This window comes from Salvia miltiorrhiza, chromosome 6 (assembly GCF_028751815.1).
Source record: "Salvia miltiorrhiza cultivar Shanhuang (shh) chromosome 6, IMPLAD_Smil_shh, whole genome shotgun sequence".
Taxonomy (NCBI): Eukaryota; Viridiplantae; Streptophyta; class Magnoliopsida; order Lamiales; family Lamiaceae; genus Salvia; species Salvia miltiorrhiza.
The window spans coordinates 40,269,847-40,291,030 of NC_080392.1; the positions used below are offsets into that span (position 1 = coordinate 40,269,847).

General features: G+C 35.4%; 3 protein-coding genes and 1 long non-coding RNA gene across 9 annotated transcripts; 3 read left to right on the forward strand and 1 right to left on the reverse strand.

The window, feature by feature from the left end:
* The first annotated feature begins 5,567 nt into the window (after window positions 1–5,567).
* On the forward strand, window positions 5,568–7,565 carry LOC130989520 (protein transport protein SEC13 homolog B-like). Its single transcript, XM_057913489.1, has 2 exons — window positions 5,568–5,761; window positions 6,402–7,565. Exon 2 carries the CDS (start codon window positions 6,465–6,467, stop codon window positions 7,368–7,370), a length of 906 nt encoding a protein of 301 aa, XP_057769472.1. The 5' UTR covers window positions 5,568–5,761; window positions 6,402–6,464; the 3' UTR covers window positions 7,371–7,565.
* A 1,036-nt stretch (window positions 7,566–8,601) lies between these two features.
* Window positions 8,602–11,763, forward strand: LOC130989519 (E2F transcription factor-like E2FE). 2 transcript variants are annotated; one of them, XM_057913488.1, is made up of 11 exons: window positions 8,602–9,208; window positions 9,318–9,385; window positions 9,679–9,731; window positions 9,807–9,884; window positions 10,022–10,063; window positions 10,276–10,354; window positions 10,510–10,577; window positions 10,655–10,727; window positions 10,841–10,902; window positions 11,041–11,359; window positions 11,546–11,763. In XM_057913488.1, the coding sequence occupies exons 1-11, from the start codon at window positions 9,132–9,134 to the stop codon at window positions 11,635–11,637; spliced, it is 1,011 nt and encodes a 336-aa protein (XP_057769471.1). In that variant the 5' UTR covers window positions 8,602–9,131; the 3' UTR covers window positions 11,638–11,763. The 2 variants fall into 2 exon arrangements, with proteins under 2 accessions (XP_057769471.1, XP_057769470.1); XM_057913487.1 differs by having other exon boundaries at window positions 8,619–9,208; window positions 10,276–10,357.
* Window positions 11,764–11,838: 75 nt separating this feature from the next.
* On the reverse strand, window positions 11,839–13,656 carry LOC130989521 (uncharacterized). Its single transcript, XM_057913490.1, has 3 exons — window positions 13,432–13,656; window positions 13,198–13,286; window positions 11,839–12,187 (listed from the first exon to the last, which is right to left on the reverse strand). Exons 1-3 carry the CDS (start codon window positions 13,471–13,473, stop codon window positions 12,037–12,039), a joined length of 282 nt encoding a protein of 93 aa, XP_057769473.1. The 5' UTR covers window positions 13,474–13,656; the 3' UTR covers window positions 11,839–12,036.
* Window positions 13,657–17,645: 3,989 nt separating this feature from the next.
* LOC130989522 (uncharacterized) lies at window positions 17,646–20,480 on the forward strand. 5 transcript variants are annotated; one of them, XR_009090667.1, is made up of 5 exons: window positions 17,646–18,198; window positions 18,906–19,069; window positions 19,256–19,388; window positions 19,907–19,986; window positions 20,190–20,480. It is a non-coding gene; the product is annotated as an uncharacterized LOC130989522 (long non-coding RNA). The 5 variants fall into 5 exon arrangements; XR_009090668.1 differs by having other exon boundaries at window positions 18,960–19,172; XR_009090669.1 differs by having other exon boundaries at window positions 18,960–19,069; window positions 20,176–20,480.
* The last annotated feature ends 704 nt before the right edge of the window (window positions 20,481–21,184 follow it).

Consider the following 21,184-nt stretch of genomic DNA (forward strand, 5'->3'; position numbering starts at 1 on the left):
TTTTAAAAGTCTGGGTGTATTCGTTCAAGACTTTTAAAAGTCTGTAGAAATCTGGGTGTATTCGTTCAAGACTTTTAAAAGTCCATATAAATCTGGGTGTATTCGTTCAAAACTTTTTAAAATCCATACAAATCTAGGTGTATTCGTTAATCCATTGACTTAAAGTCCGGAATGACTTTCATGGATTTCATCCAAAAAATACACACGATGAAATCCGGCCAAGAACCACGAGAATTGAAATCCATGAAGTTTTAAGCGAGCGCTGAGTTCCAGCGCTCGCTGGAACCCAGCGGTCGCTGGGTAAAAATTTTCAAATTCTATGATGAACACACAAAAGAAGTGCCAAGTGCCGATTGTACGCAAACCGAATTATTATTGCACACGAACAACGATATCATCTCCTCCACCCCCTCGCCCCCCAAGGCGCATCCCACACTTTGGATTCTGCTTCTGCCGCTGGCGTCTCCGGTAAGCGGCGTCAGCCATAAGATTCTCTGCTATTTAATCTTTGTTTATTATCTTCAATTCTGCTCATGCTCTCTGTTTTTTACACAATCAGACGGTCAATAATGCAAAAGACTAGGATCAATTGCTTCTAATCTGAGATAGAAGTTATTTGCTTTCTAGGTTGTCGTTTTATTGAACGGTTAGTGATTTTAATTTTGTTTCTCAGATATTGGAATTAATGATTCTTGGAGGCTGTTGTTCTTATGTGGCACCAGTTATTGAATCTCCTGGTGCTTCCTGATTAGTTGATGAAGGGGTTTCCTGAGAGTGACATCGATTATATTGATAATTCAAGTAGAAAAAATTTCATTTGCACTAATTCACCCAAGGGTTCTGTCTCAGGTGAGGCAGAGCCGGGTATTGGTTGTAGAAAGCATCAAAAGCCGGCAGCACTTTGGTCTGGGATCTGGTCGCCGGCTATATCAATATTTGGGCATTCGAGTGGTAGTCCAAAGAGAAGTGATTGCAGGAGTTGCAGCACTAACAGTAGTATCAGGAAAAAGTCGGCAAGTGGGAAGACCTATTATGAGGGCTGGAGAGCTGCAGTGAGGAGATTCATGATGAATGGTGGATCTATGAGGAGAATTTTAGGTTTTAGGCCATATTCCCAGCGCTCGCTGGAACTCAGCGGTCGCTGGGTTTCCAGCGGGTGCTGGGACTCCGCGGGCGCTGGGTTTCTTCTAGCGGGCGCTGGTTTCATGGAATTCAATTCCAAAATTATCCTGTAAAGTCTTCGAAAATCAGTGAAAATCGGGGTGAAACCCAACCACGAATTCTTTGAAAGTCGTCTGGAATCTATGTGAATTCCATGGAATTTAAATTCCATGGACTTTTTAAAGTCTGTGGAAATCCACAACGAATACACCCCCCTAATATTGATGAGGACAAAAATATGCATCCAAAAATTACGGAGGAAAATAATAGGAGAAGACGAAGATTTAGGGCGAACAGTCTCGTTTGGCCCAAAACAGCCCTGTCTAATCGAAATCGACCTTACGGATAGAGGCACATGTTGTTATCAACAGAATATACCTAAAATTAAGGAGGCAACCTTACCCAAAACCATCTGGAACCAAGATCGACACGAAGATATAAAGATAAGCCCAAAGAGTCCTAGTCCGAATATAAGTCTAAGAAGAGTCTTATTCCTACTATAATTCTTGGTTTTTTACCTATAAATACATGTAAAATCCTAGTGTAAAATAATCTATTATCATTTTTTACTCACTTTCAAAGCCTTATGCTTAAATCAATACAAAACTCAACGTTCCAATGCTTTTCTCGATTTTTCGTTACATTCTGTTACAAGGTGTTATTTTTGGGCACAACATATATGCATTGAAATTTTAGGATATCTTAATATATTTAATTATTTCTATCATTTAATCATTTAATTTAGTTTTGACTATTCATGTCTCATTGAAAAGTTGAGATTGAAGAAATCCTACCATAAAGGATAAAAATATTCAATCATGCAGAGTAAATGTCTATTAAGAGTTAATTATAGCAGCTCACAAAAAATTACTTCATCCGTCCATACAAATTATAGCGTGGTTTGAAGGACAAAAATTTTAATAAATAATTGAAAGATATGTATAAAGTAGAAAAATAGACTCAATCAAAATTGAGTGGATAAATGAACCATTAAAACTAATGTGTTAAATGATCCAACTGAGCCCATGTTTGGTTGGGCCTTTTTAGAGCTTGGAAAGGGATTCACTTAAGCAATGGTTTAACCATTGTAGAGGCTAAAATCTATAATTGAAGCTGACGTTTGCACGTCCGGATAGATTGGGCACTAGCAACCTGTCAACACAAGAACACGTAAGAGCCCTAGGTAGAGCACCGGGTGGGGGTGTCGACCGTAGAGCCTCCGACGCTCAAGTCAGTAACGGAATAACAAAGCGGAATGACAAATGAAATGAAATAAGAAATAAAGACAGGCTGGAATGCGTGGTTATTCCAGGCTGTAGGCGGCGTCGAATGGTGGAAACGGTGACAGTGTGTTGTGATAATGGAATATGGAAGGCAGAGATAGGCCAAGTTGGCTATTTCCAGTTTGGAAGAGTATTCAGCGTGGCGGCAGAGTAGAGAGAATTCAAGAAGTAGCGAGCAAGTAAGATTTTTCGTGTCCTTTTGATGACCTAGTCGGGTTGTTTATATAGTGGACATCCAGCCGCTAGGGTTTCTACAGTCTGGCCTCGTCAGGGCCCTTATCTCCCAGGTCGTTACGATTTGGACGGGATCACAAAGATTTACCCGTCTGACCGCGTCATCTTGGTGGGAGACGTGTTTTAGGGTTTGACAGCTGGGCCTTGTAACTTCGTCATTCTAGGCTGACAATAACCATTGGGCCGTATGCGATATATCCAGCTTAGTTGTGGACTCAAGTCGGTCTATAGCTTTCCATGCTAGATGGACCAATTGGACTTTTTAGGGTCAAGCCAAGTTGGCGAACTAACTTGATGAGTTTAAGCCAAGTGCGAATTATTCAACCGGACTGTTGAGACAAGTTGGACTTGAAGTGGGGTAGTCATCCTAGGTCGGTCCAGGTTGATCTCGAGATAAGTATAACTTGGCTTATCAGGCTGGGTGAACAAGTTTTCTTAAGTAATTGGGTCAGCTTCGTTGCTGATCCAAGTTGGTTCGAAGTTTGTCGGGCTGGATTGACCGGGCTGTTTAACTCATTGGTCCAGCTTGGAAGATTAATTGGGCTTGAGCCAAATTGATGAATTTTGCCCACTACAACCATTAGTTATTATTTGGTTTAAGCAGTAGGTTAACCATTACTTTTACCTAAGGTTAACCCAATCCATCAAATTGTTTTCCCTCGGAATTGGCAGGAAACGAAATCGTTTCCGCTCTGCGCTCTGTTTCCTCATTCTCTTCGCAACTTGTTTTCTCATTTTCACACCTCTTTTTCTTTTGTTTCTCTTCATCCGCATTGAAGATCTCTATCATTTTCGTCGAGCTCATCAAGGTGGTCAGATTTCATTTCAATTTTTACTCTAAATTTCCATCGCTCATACATTTTCATCATACTCTCGATTAATCCAATAAGTTATCTTTAGGTAGATTATTGGTTTGCGCGAGAGGAACTAGATTAGTATTGGATTCATCTTTGTTCAATATATGTTGCAAGTTGTTCGTTAATTTCTTAACACACCGCAAGTGCATGAGTGCAATTGTGTCTAATAACAAGCAATGTCGTATTCCACAGAGATTGATTGTAATTAAGTATTATCCTAAACCGTTATTCTCTATCTGGATAACAGAGTGATGGGTTTGTTTTTAAACAGAGCAAATAAAAAACTACAGAGAAAATAATTCAAATTGATAAGAGAAACTCACATGTAAATAAATTATTTCAAGGTAAAGGTTTCAACATATTCAAATATCCAACAGATTCAATTCAATAAACCAAGATAAATTCTCCTAAGACAATCTCAAAGCTAGTCTATACTCACTCCCGTAGCATACAAACAGTTGATTACATGCAAAGCTACCGTCCCCAGATCACTCTTAAACATGCAACTCCAAATAGTTCCTAGGATTAATGTCCTCACACTTATATCAACTCTCTCTCGAATATCAACAAGTATAATCTATGTTATTCATTCAGGTAATAATTATCATCTCCCGATATCAAATTAAAACATAAGGTCATGCAAAATGGGGGGCCAGTCAACTAAGCAAACAACATGCACAAGAATATGAAAAGGATAAATAAATCTTGATAAATTGAATTAAATAAAGTCAGGAATCCAAATCCGTTTACTTTCTAAATCCTAGGATAAAAACGTTCAACAAAATAAAAATAGTACTTGCCGTTTTTGTGACTACTGCGTGCGACGTTTTTGTTTGCCCAAAATTCCGCAAAAACGCGAACAATACAGCATGTTCAGTGATCGGAATGGCAATTGCCGCCCGGATCGTCAAAATTCTTCATGATCCAAGTGCAAAATCGGTGCTTGCCGTTTTTGTGACTATTGCGTGCGACGTTTTTGTTTCGGCCATATCTTCATCGTCTGAACTCCGATTTGCAGTACGTTTGCACTCACGAACTCATATCGAGAAGATCTACAACTTGTATTTCAGGCTACTCTTCCAAACTTTGCTTCATTATTTCTGAAAATTCATTTAAACAACAAAGAAGTAACAAGTTATTGACAATAAACCAATATATGCTCAAATAACAAACACACAAAATTCTCATAACTAAACATCAAATATGACATACTAAGAGGCAAAAATGCATGTTTATCACAAGTTTGTGCGGCATGATGACCGAGTTCTGATTGTAGAATTTATCTAAAATTCTCCATTTATGTGTTGGATCATTGTGTTTCGCTGCTAGCAATAGTACTTTTTTCCAATTTTTTTGTTGGTTATAATGGACTAGAATTGATTATAATTTCAGGCTTTCAATTTCACCAAAAATCTCTAGGGTTAATTATTGATTTTTTGGTGCAGAAATATTTGGAGCATTTTTGGTGAAATTATGCTGGAAGGGTGTCTGCTGTGTTAGGTGAGTGTTTTCTAACCTGCTCTTCCTATCCCTGCTGTGTTACGTGAACCAAACAGCACTGAGTATGAATGAGTTTAAAATATAAGGGATAGTTAAAAAAAAACTATTCTCTTCGTTCCAATTCAATATGACACAAGGTATGAGCACAAATATTAGGAAATAAATAATTTATAATAAAATAAGAGAGATAAAATAATTTTTTTAGAGTAAATTTGTGGAAAAAAGTAGGAGAGAAAAATGAAGATATTAATTTTTAATTGAAAGAAAGATAATTTTACGGGGGCCACAATAATATTTGATATAAATAATGAATTGTATTTGTGCATATGTGTTTATTATGTATTGATTCTTTACTTTAAAAAGTGATCTATTATATTAGAACATTTAAATAATAAAATATGGTCTATTGAATTAGTACGTACTATTTATCAAAAGCAAAATAAAAATAGTACGGACTAATTGGTATTGAGGGAGTATAATTTTTGTAGATGGATTAAAGTAAAATAAAACTAGTATAATTTAACGAAATATAATAAAATCCGAAAACTTAATGGGACAGACCTATCCAAGTAACCAAACACGTCCTCAATTTATAACGCATATCGCTTGTGCTTTATAGAGTTGTACGATTGCAATTCCCCTCCGTCATTGAGCTGTAGCATTGTCTCCTCACCGATTTCCTCTTCGCACCCGATCTGCTCCGAAGCTCCAATCGACATATTCCTGGTAAATTCTTGCTCGTAAATCCTTCAAATATCTTTTTTTTTGTTCAAAATTGTTTAAGGTATGATTGAATATTTTTAATACTTTTGATCTGTAAACTATGAGATCTGGGATTGGGGAATCTTAGATCTGTTTCACTCATGTTTAAACATGTTCATTTCTGATATCTTTTCGAGATCGAGATGATGTAAATTGGATTTATTTGGTGTAAATACGTTCTCCAAGTAAGTTGCCGAAGAAAATTAGTTTGTACGTATTATGGGCTAGGTTTTGCTGTGCTTTTCATCTATGTTAACTCAGGAAGATTTGACTTCATAGGCTTTGCTTTTAGATTGGGAAGAAAAAACTGAAACTAGCATGTGGCTTGATATTTTTGGGGAAATGGAGCAAGGATCTAATCTAGTTTATTTAGTTTTGTGTGAGCATGCTTGGTTTGATTTGATTCATTGATGTCCTTTAAAGCTCAACTGTGAAAATTGTATGTTTGGAGCTTCGTGCTTTATTAAATACTGTCATGCTAGTTGTTATTTGAATAATTTGCTAGATATTGATGCTGTCATGCTATGAATTTTGAATAATTTGTTGACTTCTTTTGGAAATGTTTAAAGAGTATTTTGTTGGATGCGTGTGTTCTGATATACAGGGGTGTCAAAGCAAACCTTAAAGCAATTCTACCAAGGTCGAAGGTATATAGCCAATAAGAAAGATGCCTCCACAGAAAATAGAAACAGGCCACAATGATGTTGTTCATGATGTGTCGATGGATTATTATGGAAAACGTGTGGCAACGGCTTCATCAGATGGCACTATAAAAATAATTGGCGTGAGCAACAACTCTTCGCAGCATCTGGCTACTCTGACTGGTCATCAAGGTCCGGTATGGCAGGTAATTTGGGCACACCCCAAGTTTGGCTCGACACTGGCTTCTTGTTCTTATGACGGTAAAGTCATCATCTGGAAGGAAGGTAATCCGAATGAATGGTCCCAAGCTCATATTTTTAGTGATCACAAATCTTCAGTCAATTCCATTGCTTGGGCACCCCATGAGCTGGGATTGTGCTTGGCTTGTGGTTCCTCGGACGGGAACATTTCAGTCTACACATCTCGATCTGATGGTGGCTGGGACACTACAAAAATAGACCAAGCTCATCCTGTTGGGGTGACCTCAGTTACATGGGCCCCTTCAATGGCACCAGGTGCGCTCGTTGGTTCTGGAGTATTGGAACCAGTTCAGAAGCTTGCTTCTGGTGGCTGTGATAACACTGTGAAGATTTGGAAGCTCTACAATGGTATATGGAAGATGGACTGCTTCCCAGCCCTCCAAAACCACTCGGATTGGGTGAGAGATGTTTCTTGGGCACCAAACTTGGGACTTCCAAAATCAACCGTCGCGAGTGCCTCTCAAGATGGTACTGTTGTGATATGGACCGTGGCCAAGGAAGGTGATCAGTGGGAAGGGAAAGTCTTGAAGGACTTCAAGACTCCCGTTTGGAGGGTGTCGTGGTCTCTTACTGGAAATCTACTGGCTGTGGCATCTGGCGATAATAATGTCACACTGTGGAAGGAAGCAGTAGATGGGGAGTGGCAAGAGGTAACCACCGTTGACCAATAGAAGTCGGGTCCTTTTTTTAGCAGTCCAAACATAACCAGAAAAGTGAGACATATTTTGTTTGTTTTCATTCATCCATACAAGTTTGGGCATCGTTTAAGACCAATGCTTTTCAGTTTTCATGTACTCTAAATTCATTGTAGTTGAATCATTTTATCTGCATTAGATGATTATGGGAAGGGAATGTGATTATGGTGATCTCCTTGTTTCCAGCTGCTGCATGCAGGTACTATTTATGTTCTCGTTTTTGTATCCATGGTTGGGATATCGCGTCTATATTTATTGAATGCAAATTTACATTTTTGAGCCATCTATGCAATGATCAGCATCTCCCTGCATCTTAAACTTCTCGTTCTTCTTGTGAATGTTTCGCGTCTTGAGCAGGCGCACTGAGAGACCTGTATGGTCTTAAAGGTTTGTGCAATTAGATGCATATTGTGGTATGCGTTTATGTTGTTCGTGTATAATGATCCTCATATGCTTGTCGTTTTTTGGTTGGGCAAGACGATGCTATGTTAGGGAGTCGATTATTTTTGGGATCGTTGCTCTTGGTTTTCCACCATATTTAGCGCGTCTCAAAACTCTGGAACATCTGTAAAAACTGCTGCTGCCTTAGCTTGCATTTAGGATTGTTTTGGCCAAAATGAAGTTTGCAAATTTCATTTTGACATGGGTGGATTTGAATATGGTTTATTGTTGTCCCTTCATATTAAGTTGGGTCACATCTAGTTCTAGGCAATTTTCAATTCTCTTGGTGAAGTATGGATTTTTGGAAAAAAAAATTATTATTTTCATCAAATAGCATTTTCCGATTTCAACTTGAATATTTTCTTCGAAGTAGACGATGTCATTTCAAGCCGACTTCATTCCAAATTTGGCACGACGTGTCCTACAACGAAAATGAGAAGAAAAAAAAAAATACATCAATTAAGCTCTAATGACGAGCCAAAACGTAGACGAATGTGATAATCCGTCACTTAAGATCATATTAAGAACTCGTGGCAGCCAAAATATAAAAGAATATGATCGAATCCTTCAATTAAGTTCTAATTAAGTATATATTCAATCTTGAATCCAGTTATTAGAGAGATATTAGTCATACTCATTGCATATAAACCAAATGATAACGTTGAATGGAGATATACTTAAAAAATACTCTCGGTCCGATTCTAATAGGCTTATTTTTTTGGCATGGAAATTAAGAAACTTGCTTTTTAAGAGAAAAAAATGTGTGAATTAAATATATTTGTTGTACTCAAAATAAAAAATGAGCTTATTCTAATGTCTCAAAATAAAAAATGAGTCCATTCTAGTGGATCTAAAGGAATACATATGTGCGCTTTCTTACTCAAAAGCTAAAATTTATGAGGTATAACAACAAGGACGACCAACTTTCAACATTAAATAATCCATTTGAATAATCAGTACATAACTCCCTTTTTAACAAGAAATAAAATAAAATTGTGGTATATATTGTGCTAAAATAAAATTTATCCGAAATGAAAATCATAGTAAATCATAATTAGAGCAAGAAAAGAAAAGGAAAAAGTGAGTTGTGGATACTGATTAAGCCCGCGCTTCATTCTGAATTCAAATTCCCGCGACGCATTCACACAGTTTGCTCACCTCTTTCCAAATCTATCAATCTAAAAATCTTCAAATTCGAAATCCCTAATTGCGCCATGCCTATCAGTTTATGATTCACTTCCATCTAAATCCAACCGAATTAGATCATCTCTCCAGTTTCTGAAATCGGTTGGTGTAATGGCGTCTCGTGATTCTCGTACAAAAGATGCATTTTACTGCCGCAAGGAGAAGTCTCTCGGTCTCCTATGCACCAAGTAATTCGGAATTTAATCATCTGCACATGATGGAACTCACACACACGCTCACTTTTTGTGATTGTGAAAAGTCTTTTTTTTTTTTTGTCTTATTTCTGGTACTTTGCAGTTTCCTGAGGCTGTACGATCGCGAAGGCGTGGACTCAATCGGATTGGACGCTGCTGCTCTTCAGCTAGGTATGATTCTATTCTTCAATCTGGATATTAGTACATGTTATAATATGATCTGTTGTCGATTTTTTTTTGGAACTCGAGTTTTAGAAAAATCAAAGAACTCGAGTAAATTATGGGAAATTGATTGCGATGCTAATCTATTCATTTATCACTTTTTTTTAAGTATTACTGAGCTGCTTTTTTATATAACAGTATTTTAATAAAGGAAAATAAGATGGAATTGAGTTTTCAATAGCTAACCTGATAGCCTGAATCTGATACAAATTCTGATTGGTGCTAACTTTTTGTGTATCTAGGTGTTGAACGGAGAAGAATATACGACATTGTGAATATTTTGGAAGGCATTGGGGTAGCTTTCTTAATCTTTCAATCCAACCAAACTTCGAATTACGAGAGAATCTAACTATAAGGGAAAAATATTTAGGTTTTACAGAAGAAAGAGAAGAATCAATACACTTGGAAAGGTTTTGCTGCCATTTCTGGGGCTTTAGAGGTGCTCAAGGTAGTCTTGTTTCGACTGGTTTTATGTTAAATGAAAAGTCTAGGAATCTGGCACTAAACTTTTTTTTTTTTTTTTGATGGAATCTGGCACTAAATCTTAATTGCATATTAACTTTATTCTGCATTGTTGCATTACAGGAACAGGGAGAGAAAGAGGAGTTCCATACCTATATCACCAATGTATCTTGCTGGCTTGAATTTATTAAGTTTAAATTGTCTGCTTGCTTTCTTTAGCTTTTCAAACTTCCCTCCTGTTGTTGCACAAGCTGAAGAACGTGCATAAAATACTCGTAGTCATGTTAAACATCACGTGTTATGAAGCGTTGCATAGTCTAGTGTGATGGTAGTACTATATGTCGCCCACAACATATAATGCAGAGTTCTTTCTCCAGGTCTCGAATGAGAAAGAACGTAGTCTGCTCTCTGATTCGAAGACCGAGTGTCCAGACAAGTGCTCAAAATCGGATAAAGGTGGTGAGTCACTGAGTCTAATTTATGTGGAGCTATCATCTTTTTCCTCCTTCGGGTCATTGTGTATATTAACATTGGGGACAAATGATGCATTATATCATATCTTCTCCATCTAACTGAGTTTGAATTTTATTTTTTTTCATGTGGCTGTACAGAACACAGGAGGGAAAAATCACTAGGGCTTCTTACACAGAATTTTGTCAAGCTTTTCCTTTGTTCTGAGGTAAGTATTGCCTCTAACTGGATTTTTAGAAATCAAGTGAATGGGACAGTTTGATCCTAATTTGTTCATCACTTAAGGTGGAGATCATCTCACTGGATGGTGCTGCATTAGCTTTGCTGGGGGATAGCCATGACCGAACAGCTATGAGAAGTAACCATAACCTTTCTCTGAGCTGTGCTTTCATTATAGTGAACACATGGAAATTGTATGTAAACTTATGTCGTACTCTACTCTACTCTTACATTTTGCTTTCTCGTGTGCAGCAAAGGTTAGGCGCTTGTATGATATTGCTAATGTGTTTTCATCAATGGGACTCATTGAAAAGGTTTGTCTGCAATACTACAACTCAATTTTTCCCATGAAAACTCATTTATGAAGCTTAAATTCAACAGATCCTCACTGCGTTCTTCCCCTACATACAGGAAGCTGATCTTTTTATCAACAAATCTTGATATTTCCTTAGGTACGCGACCCTGAGAGTGGAAAACCAGCATTTAGGTGGACAAGTGTAGGAAGAAGCAGAAACAGATCTTCCATTGCATCGGATGGTAAAAATTGCAAGAGAAGGGCATTCGGAGATGATATCACCAATACTTCTGTGAAAAAATGCAAGACTATTGCCTTAACTGAGCAGCATCAGAAATACAGCTCAAAGGATTTTGTGTTTGGTCCCTTTGCACCAAATGTTAGTATGGTAGAGAGCCACGAAACCAGTAAAGATGGGCAGATTCAAAACTGGGACAATCTCTTTTGTGCTCATCGGCCACAGTATAGCAACAAAGGTAACTCTTAACTCCTAATTTCTTAGCTCAATTTTCCTTATTTCAATAAAATGAAACAACTCTTTTCAATGAATCATATTTCATTAATACATGTCACATGGTGTATCTATGAAGTAAACTGTCTGTATTTAGCTTCAAAACATGGATTTGACTGTCTAAATTTATCTTATATCAATGTCGTGGCAGCTGTTGGAGACCTTTTTCATCATTATGCTGAAGCATGGAGCAACTGGCGTGATGAAGCCAAAGATAAGCAGCAGATAGAGCATGGATCCTAATGTGCGTTTCGCCTTTTCCTTCCGATTTTATTTCTATGAAGACTGGAGGTTAGAGTTCTACAGGATGTAATATTTCGATATACAAACTAGAATTTAAACTGAATTTCAGTACCAATTCTTAGTTTTGATTGGTCATTGTATACATGATATAATAGAAATGAAAAACTCAATGGGAGATCAGAAAATGACTGTAACATGCAGTGAAATGAACTATGGCATCATTGATAGAAAAATGGAAGATTAAGCAAAGTCATTCATAAACTGTTGTGAATAGATAGATATTGGTTCTGTCACACTTATTTGTGCTCAATCAAAGCCAAAAGAATGCAATTTTTGTCATTGGTTGTATCTTCAAAACAATTGTACTCATCAATAGATCAAATTTGGGGTATCAATAGATCAATATTTGGGGTCGGAGAAGAAGCCGTTGATGGATGGCATGATCTCAGGGCTCTTGTTACGAACGTACTTCCTAAGAAAATGTTGAGAATACTGCTCCCCTTCCGCATGGTTATCCAAAATACCAGCAGCTCTGTTTTCCTTAGTCACCCTACATTTGGACAAACGTGAAACACGGGTTTTAATAATCTCATCATCTAAAGTCCAAAACTCATGCAAAAGAGAATGAAACACGGGTTTAATAATCTCATCATCTAAGTTCAAAACTGATGCAAAAGAGAATGTGGCAATCGATCACCTCATGATCCGCAAAAGTAAAACAAAAGCAGCACATAAATTTTCATCTTCCAAGAAATGAAAGGTTTATACTTCAAACAAGCACTTGCAATTTCAGCATCTAGGGCACAACACAAGTGTTATTCCATTGTCCGTATCTAGAGAAATTGATTTTCAGAATATTTATCCAATATGATTCCAAACCTCCATGATGAAAATATTGTGCCCTGTATCAGGGGAAGGACCACAAATGAGGTGTGGGATCCCCTTTTTTTTTATTACATATACACAATGTCACCCTCGATTTTCTATTTTGTCAAGACATATACACAAACACAATGGCACCCTAGATTTTAAATTTTGTTAAGACGTGTAGACAATGACACCCTTGTTTTCTATTTCAATGCATTATGCAAATGCCAGAATTAACAAATTATGTGATTGATTTATAAGATATCATGAACCCTAGCTAGTCTGTAAGGCACCAGGCATGCTATTGCACCACCACTATTATTTGATGCACCAGATACTGTAACTAGTGAAATAAATTGAAAAAATAAGAAAAAGATAATATGACTGCATAAAATTGGAAAACAAAATCACAGGTTTGTATTCATACGAGCAGAAAGCAGAACCAAAATCAGGGATAGAAGATCAATATAGAAAATTATTATTATTATTATTATTATTATTATTATTATTATTATTATTATTATTATTATTATTATTATTATTATTATTTCCAAGACATATACACCAGAGCACGACTCCTCAAGGCACACAGATCTATTCTTCATACGTAGTAGCATTAAACGTCCATTAAAACGAGAAACAAAAATTCGAAAGAAATCAGCATCTACAAAATTTTCAGGTCTAGAACAATACCTGACTTCAGGATTTGTGCAAATGTTACGGACCAATTGCATTCCGCAAATCCCCACGGCCACTCCGACGGCGGCGAACAACGGATACACCTAAAATTCGAAAAATTAAAATTAAAATATGAATAAAATACAAAAGAGATCCATTACCGTATAGTTCATCAACCAAAAAAAAAAAAAGAAAAGAAGCCCAAGTAGACGGAGAAAAACATAAACGGAGATCTAAGATAGTAAGTACCTCGGGCCTGAGCCATCTCTTGAGAGCTGATGATGAAGCCATTGCGATTCAACAAACAAAATCCGAAGGATTCAAATTCAATGGAGAAAAGTTAGGAGCGATCGATTCAATGAATATAGAGAGGGTTTTTGAAGTTGCGTGCACTTTATATATTTTATAGAGTAACAGTTGTAGTCACGCTTTTCGGCCGAGGAGGAATATTCGGTGTGGGCTTCCCCTCCCTAGTCAAACTTTGCTTTTTCTATACGCTAATATATTTTTAATTTCGTTTCATTTTTTATTTTTTTCGTCTCAATTTAATAGGTCATATTTTTCTTTATTTGGTTGTCTCATTTAAACAGGTCACTCCTTAAAATGATAAATCAATGCATAACACATGTATTACATAATTTATTATCACAAAAACTTGGATGCAACCAGTTGCACCGTGCAACCGGGTTGACCCGCATCTAAAATAATGTTATTTATACGGTTATGATCATGATATGGATTCAAGTTATGGTACAGATCATGATTTAAGTGAGGGTGCAGCCCAAGACCACCTCATTTATTATTTACACTAAATATCATTGTGACCTACAAATAATTATTTCTCTTTTCACCTAAAGAAATAATATCTTCAATTTTCTCTATTTTTTTTTATAAATATACCCTAAAAACTAATCTCTCTTTTTTATTTTATTATAAATTATTTATTTTTTAATATTGTATTTATATCTTACAACTTATTGAATTGAGACGGTGTGAGAATTAAGTCCTTTCCTTTCTTAGACATTAAATTAACCTAACAACTAATTTTTATTTATAAGAAGAAAACGCTCCATGGTCATACTCAATCCTTATAAAGTACTCATTTCTATACGATAAAATCCTATATTCACTAAAAATACATTTACCGAAATTTATGTACACTCCATGGTCATATTTAATCTATATAAATTACTAGTAATTTTTATATGATGAGATTATTTATCCATTAAAAATATACTAAAACTCATGTCGAACCCAATGTGTTATACTCCTATTTATGAACGGATGAAATATATTCTTTGGGGTGTGAAAATAATAATTTAGAGTCAACTACATTTATCTTTCATACGATGCTCAAATAAGAGATATGGTACAATTTTATAGAATCAAATTAATCATTTGAAGATGAAATTAACTGATAGTTTAAAGACAAATAAAAGTAGTTTAACAGAAAAAATCAAAATTAGAATCTTTTCTTGAAACGTGATCAATTGAGATGTAATGATCATATAAATATTTTACTAATATGATACTAAAAATTGATAAAATAATGAATTAATTACATAATGAAGTTGCCTCTAGGAATCATATAGAGTCAGATTGTCCTACAATTCCACAATATCGATACTGGGCCCATTCATCGAGCCTAAGTTGAAGTAGTCGATACAATTAAATACATGAAAATTGAGTCGGACTAGTATCTAACAATTGGTCCATCATGTAATTTGAAGCCAAATTTGGCCCTAGCATTTTAACTCACTTTGAATTTACGACCACAAATGCATAGTCGATCGGTGTTTCATACTCCAACTAGAACGTCCCTTGATGTGATGCACAACGAACATTAAAATTAAATAATAAAAAAAATATTAAAGAAAATTAAAATATAAACAAATAAAAAATATGTTTTAATAATATAATAAAATAATCTACATCAATTACTCAATAAAATCTTGAATTTGAAATGTATATTTTCAATTTTGTATAAAGTAAAATGATAATTATAGTTATTAAATAAATTTAAATTATTTGAATAAATATTGACATTACACATTACTATTATCATTATTATTATTATAGAGTATTAAGCGTCATAATAAATAAATTAATTTATTCATTTTAAATTCATTTTTGATGATTTTTTGTACCATATTAAAGATCTTTTCACGAACTTAAATTTAAAATGTAGTATATTAAGTATTTTTTTTTCATGACTTAAATTTGATGATATTTAGAAAAAAAATTAAAAAAATAAGGAGAAAAATAGTGAAAAATTAGTGAAAGAAGAGAGCGAAAAATGGAGGAAAAAGTTGGAGGAAAAAAACTCCACTTTAATATATTACATAGATTACATAGATTTGAGTCGGAGTACTTTTTTTTGTGGCGATACATAGTAATAGTCAATTAACTTGATAAAATATAGCATGAGTTTTTTTATCCACTTTCATAAAATTATGAGTTTGGTAACCATTTTTATGTGGAAAGTCTAAAATACCCTTAAAAGTGTTGATGTTTTTTTTGGATGAATATATAATTTTTCCTCATTTATTTTCTTATATTTGGTGGCTGACTTTTTAATAAAATATAAAAAAAAGATAAATCAATCAAAAACTCCTCATTTGTTTTGCAGAACAAATCTGAACATTCATCCTCCTCATTTATGAATTAAATCAAATCTCACCAACAAACATTTAGTTCATTTACTGGGATCGTACATTTCGCATTCATTTAGTTAAAGTTCTTAACTTCATTTTGATTAAGGTTGTTGAAACATAAATCATTCAAAAACCTTAAACTGAGAAACCCAAAAAATGCATCAGAAACACTCCCAACAATTCATTTATTGATTCGTCCACGGTTTGTCGAAGAAAGATAGTAACACTTTTTTTAAAAAAAAAATTGCAATATTAAATAAATAAACTAAAAGGCCGCGCCACAGAGGACTCGAACCCAAGACCTTTGGTCTTAGGCATTAACCCCTTACCGTTTGGCCAACACACGCACACAAAGCAATATAACACTTTAATATGAAGTTGAAGATTCAAGAACAATACCTAAGGTATGGAAATTGTTAAATTTTTATGCGTGTTCTTACGTACACGGTGTACATGATTACTTTTTTTTTTTAGATCGGAGATGTTAATATGATAATTTTATGCTTAAGAAATATTAATTTAATGGCTGAGATCATTTATTGGGAGAATAACACATTAAATTGATATTAATCTAGGTAATAAGGTTAAAAAGTATAACACATTAAATTGATATTAATCTAGGTAATAAGGTTAAAAAGTATCCGTACATGGTTTATGGTTCTTCGGTACACGATTTCATTTATGTGTACACAATTATTATTATTATTTTTTTCATTCTGCATGGTTCCATTTGTATTTTATGTTATAAATAGGACTTGTTAGTTGTTTTGTACTTATTTGTAGTAGTATAGTCAAATTTTATCAAGCGCAAATATAGAACGCAACGTCACACACATTTTATGATTCTTCTCTACACGGATTGTGTACACGGTTCCATTTATATATGCACGGTTATAGTTTTTTTTTAGTTTTGCTTGGTTCCATTTGTATTTTGTGTTACACGTACGACTTGTTATTTGTTGTGGACTATTTTTTAGTAGTATAGTCAAATTTTATTAAGCAAAAATGTAGACAAGCATGTAATATACTAATATTTGTTATTTGTTCCATTTGTAACGAGCATGTAATATAAACAAATGACATAGAAAACATAGTTAGGGTTTGCAAAAATAAACGTAATTTAGACTTTACTCATTTTGCAACAAAGGTATCACCGTTTTAGCGAAAAAATTAATTACTTGACATAGATAATTAACCAAGTAAATTAACTAACATACACATAATCGTATATACGGTGCATAAGAATCGTGCATACCATCCGTTCGTAAATGAACCTAGCCAACCGTGCATATATATACCGTGCATAGATCTATCGTTTGCACCGTGCAATATCTTGTGGGGCCAAAAATGTTTAAACTTTCAACTTTAAAAAAGTATCATCTACTTTTAATTTTGTTTTTTAAAATAGCAGGCTCTTTATTTAAGTGGGACTGATAAGGGTTGTATTGGTCTTTGTACACAATGGTGGCTATCAAACTCATATTTCTATGAAAGTGGATAAAAAAATCATATTATGAAAATGGCTATATGTGAAACTCAGCCCCTTTTTTTTTTCTTATGAGGGAATACGTTTATGCAATTATTCATAAATTTACACATCAATATATAATACGATTAAGGATTTCCGCGCTCTCCTTAATCCGGGGTCCTACGTGGCATAGCTAAGAATTCAGCATTCAAAATCCCTGCAATTCTAGAGCTTTTAGCTCAATTCTGTATCGGTGACGTGACAATATGCATCCACATCACTTATTTTATTTTAAAAAAATACAAAATCTAATAGTATTTCTCTACCCCACTTCCCAAACCCTAAAACCAATTCCCCTTCTCCCATCTCTCACGTCCGGTTCTCCCCTCCCCCGCCGTCGCAATCTGCCCCACCGCGCCCCGCCCCTCCCATCGCTGCGATCTGCTTCGCCGGACCACCCCGCTCCCTTCCACCGCCGCGATTTGCCCTCTCCCATCTCCACACCGGTTCTTTCTCCCCCAAAATTCCCAAATCCTAATTTCACAGACTCTCATCTCCTGCTTCGATTCGTTGTAGTCCGGTCCTCTGAGGCGCGACAAGACCCCGTCGCACCGCCTTCAGCCGCCGTCGCGCTGCCCTGCCCGTCGCGACCAGAGCAGTCCGCCAGTTGCGCGCCAGGTAGGATTCTAATTGTTGGATTCTCCAATGGAATATGCGAACCCCCAGTTTCCATCTTGAGGTCTAATTCCAATTCCACCAACCACAAATTCTGCCCCGAATCGTCCGATAGATCCTACACCAGCATCGGTTCATCTAGGGTCGGCGCCACCTTCAATTCGAAAACGGTTCAATTTTGACAACTTCCGACTGCTGTCTCTCCAACTACTTCTCTGGGTAATTTCCTTTCTCTTTTGATGTGTATTTAATTATGAGAGGCGTGTACGTATTGATGTATTTTTTTTATGATTTTTGTGCGGGTGTTTTTTTGGGGGCTAACATGGAAATGTGTTAAAAAGACCTAGGGTTTTGGAGCTTTAATTTAAAGTTTATTGGGTTGTTGAATACATGAACTGGGTTTAGTAGCTTTGTCGATATTTGGGAACTGAGTCGCGATCGTATTACTTTTTCTGTTTGCTGCTTAACGTGCTAATGAGTTCAGTTATGTATTCTTATTGATCCAAGTATTTGGTGCTTGGGCTTGATTGTTCTATTTTAATCTGTATTTGCATAATCTTCATCCGTCTCCTTATCCAATCGACGTGGTTGCTAAAGGCGCAGGAGATAGATTTAGGTTCTTTTGGGCCAATATGTAGCATTTTGTCTGTTCCCGAAATTCTCTCAGTTGTTTGGAGGTCAGATCTACTAAGGAGTTCTTGGTTGACATTTGATTTGAAGCTCGTAGTTCTAGATTGTGTGCTATTTAGTTGTTGGTGGGATTACAGATTGTCTGGTTTTGATTCTCTATGCTCTAAATGTTCTGTTTCACTCTAAAGTGTTATATGGACAAATTATTTAGTTATATGGGTTATTTCATATATGGACAAATTATTTAGTTATATGGGTTATTTCAATTTAAATATGGGGCTGATTTTCGATTGAAGATGGGCTGATTTTCGATGGATGTTGATGGGTGATTTCAATTTAAATATGGATAGGCTGGATTGAATATTGAAGATACGAGGGAAGAGGAAGAAAAGGAATTGCATTCCGTGTTTTCTCTTAGAAGAGAGTCTCGGTCCTCGATCCGTTTCATAGGTTACAGCAGGTAACTTAATTACGATAGTTTGTTTATTAGAATTCATTTAATTTCACAGACTGAGTGGACCCATATCACCACATATAGGGAAGTTAGAAGCCCTGCAGATTCTGTATGTAACTTTTGATTCTTAATTTCTTATACTTCACATTTTCACAAACCCTTGCTAATGCTGCTTAAACTACTTTTCTATAGGGCTCTTCATGACAACAATTTATATGGGGCAATTTCTCCAGAGCTGGGAAACTGTACACAGTTGCAGTCAGTCGCCGTCAATGACTGCTCCGCCGGTTAGCTTTGAATTGGTTCTTGATCAGCCATGGTAATGGTAGGTAATCTATAAGGAAAGATTACGATTTGACTATATATAGAATGCTTAGTTGTATTTTAGAAAGAACAAATTTTGGAAAAAAAAAATGAATGCATTTGACTATTATAAACATAGAATGATTATTGGTAAACTTTAGAATATCTCTTAGAAGTATGAACTCTCACTTTTGCTTTGTTAGTAAGATGCTTGGGATTTTGGAGTTATGATGAGTGGATATAAAACTATATACTCGGAAAAGCTTCCTGACTTACATGGGTGAGAGAGAAAAAATAGACAACTGGAAGAGCTCAGCATATAGTTTTCTTTCACTTTCGTTTAGATATAAAGGAGAGCTAAGGACCATCTACTTGATGCTCGCTGGATTTTAAATTTCGCAAAGCCCAGCATACCTGTGCTTATAGTACTATGTTGTCTTCTATGTGTTTGTTTGGACTTGCAGTATATATATTCTAACGCGCATATTTATCTGTATTTGATTATGGATTATTGATTAGCTTGATTGAATTGGCATATAGATAGAATGGACACAGCACAATGGAGGGCATCAAAGAGTCCTGTTTATTAAAGAGAGGAGATTATGTTCCAGGGTTTGAAGGTATAATGGGCTTTTTTGTTTCTTATTTACTTTTGCAATATATTTCAAGTTCCAACATATACTCCCTCCGTCCCACTCTAATTCCTTTTTTTTGTGTTTGTTCTTTTTTTGTATTGCTTTATAGTTCTAAGTTGATAACATCTCTTAATTATTAGTTTTTTGTTTATCTAATTGAGAAGATGGTAACAGTGCTAGATTTGCAGGTTTCCCCTGGAATTCGGAGGAGTATCCACTCTGGTTCATCGTTGGTGGCCTTGTGACTTGGCAGCGGCAACATTGAGCTTTGGAATCCTAAGCCCCTGAGCTTTGAAATTATTAGTTTCTCTTTTATTGAAATGTCTCCAATTTTTTTATTTTTTTTATTTCTCATTTTCGTTTTGTAGTTTTTTTTACTGTTATTAATGTCAATAACTGAACAAAAAGGAGCAATGGGAAGAAGGTATGAAAAACAAGAAAAAAAAATGGATACTTTATTTTGACTTATCATTCGACATAAATGGGTGGACTTTTTTTACATTTTTATTTCTTGGGAAAAAGATTTTAGCAAGTTATTAAAAGTATTCCTATAAGTATCAATGGTAATTAACTTAAAAATGATCATTATTGACTTAAATAAAGTAGAATCAACTTAAATGGATAGGTTATTAAGATATCCAAAGTTTCAATTTATCTTATCAAATAAGAAATTATTCTTACTACCTCCGTCCACCAAAGATATACCACAATTTTCTTTTTCGTCCGTCCACAAAAAATATGTCACATCAATTTTTAGTAATAGGGTCCACATCATTCCATTCACATTTAAAGTGAGACCCTTACTCCACTACCAATTTTACTCACATTTTATTAAAACTCGTGCCGAAAGTAAAATGACATAACTTTGATGGACTGAAGAAGTATTTTTTATCAATTGATGTTAAATCTCAAAATAAACGCATTTAATTTGTAACAACATGACTAGATTTAATTAATTAAAATACAAAATTGAAGTCAAAGAATACATGAGCGAAGTGATAGTTATGGAAAATGGCGGATAATTTCATTATATTATTTTCATTAATACTTTTTGCTCGCATTCATAGTTAAGAGAATATGTCTAGATGGATATTCGATGGGTAGTGGGTGGTGAGTATCCAACAGGTAGCGGGTTGGTGGATACTCGACGGGTGACGGGTCTTCGCGGGTAAGGGTAAGGGTG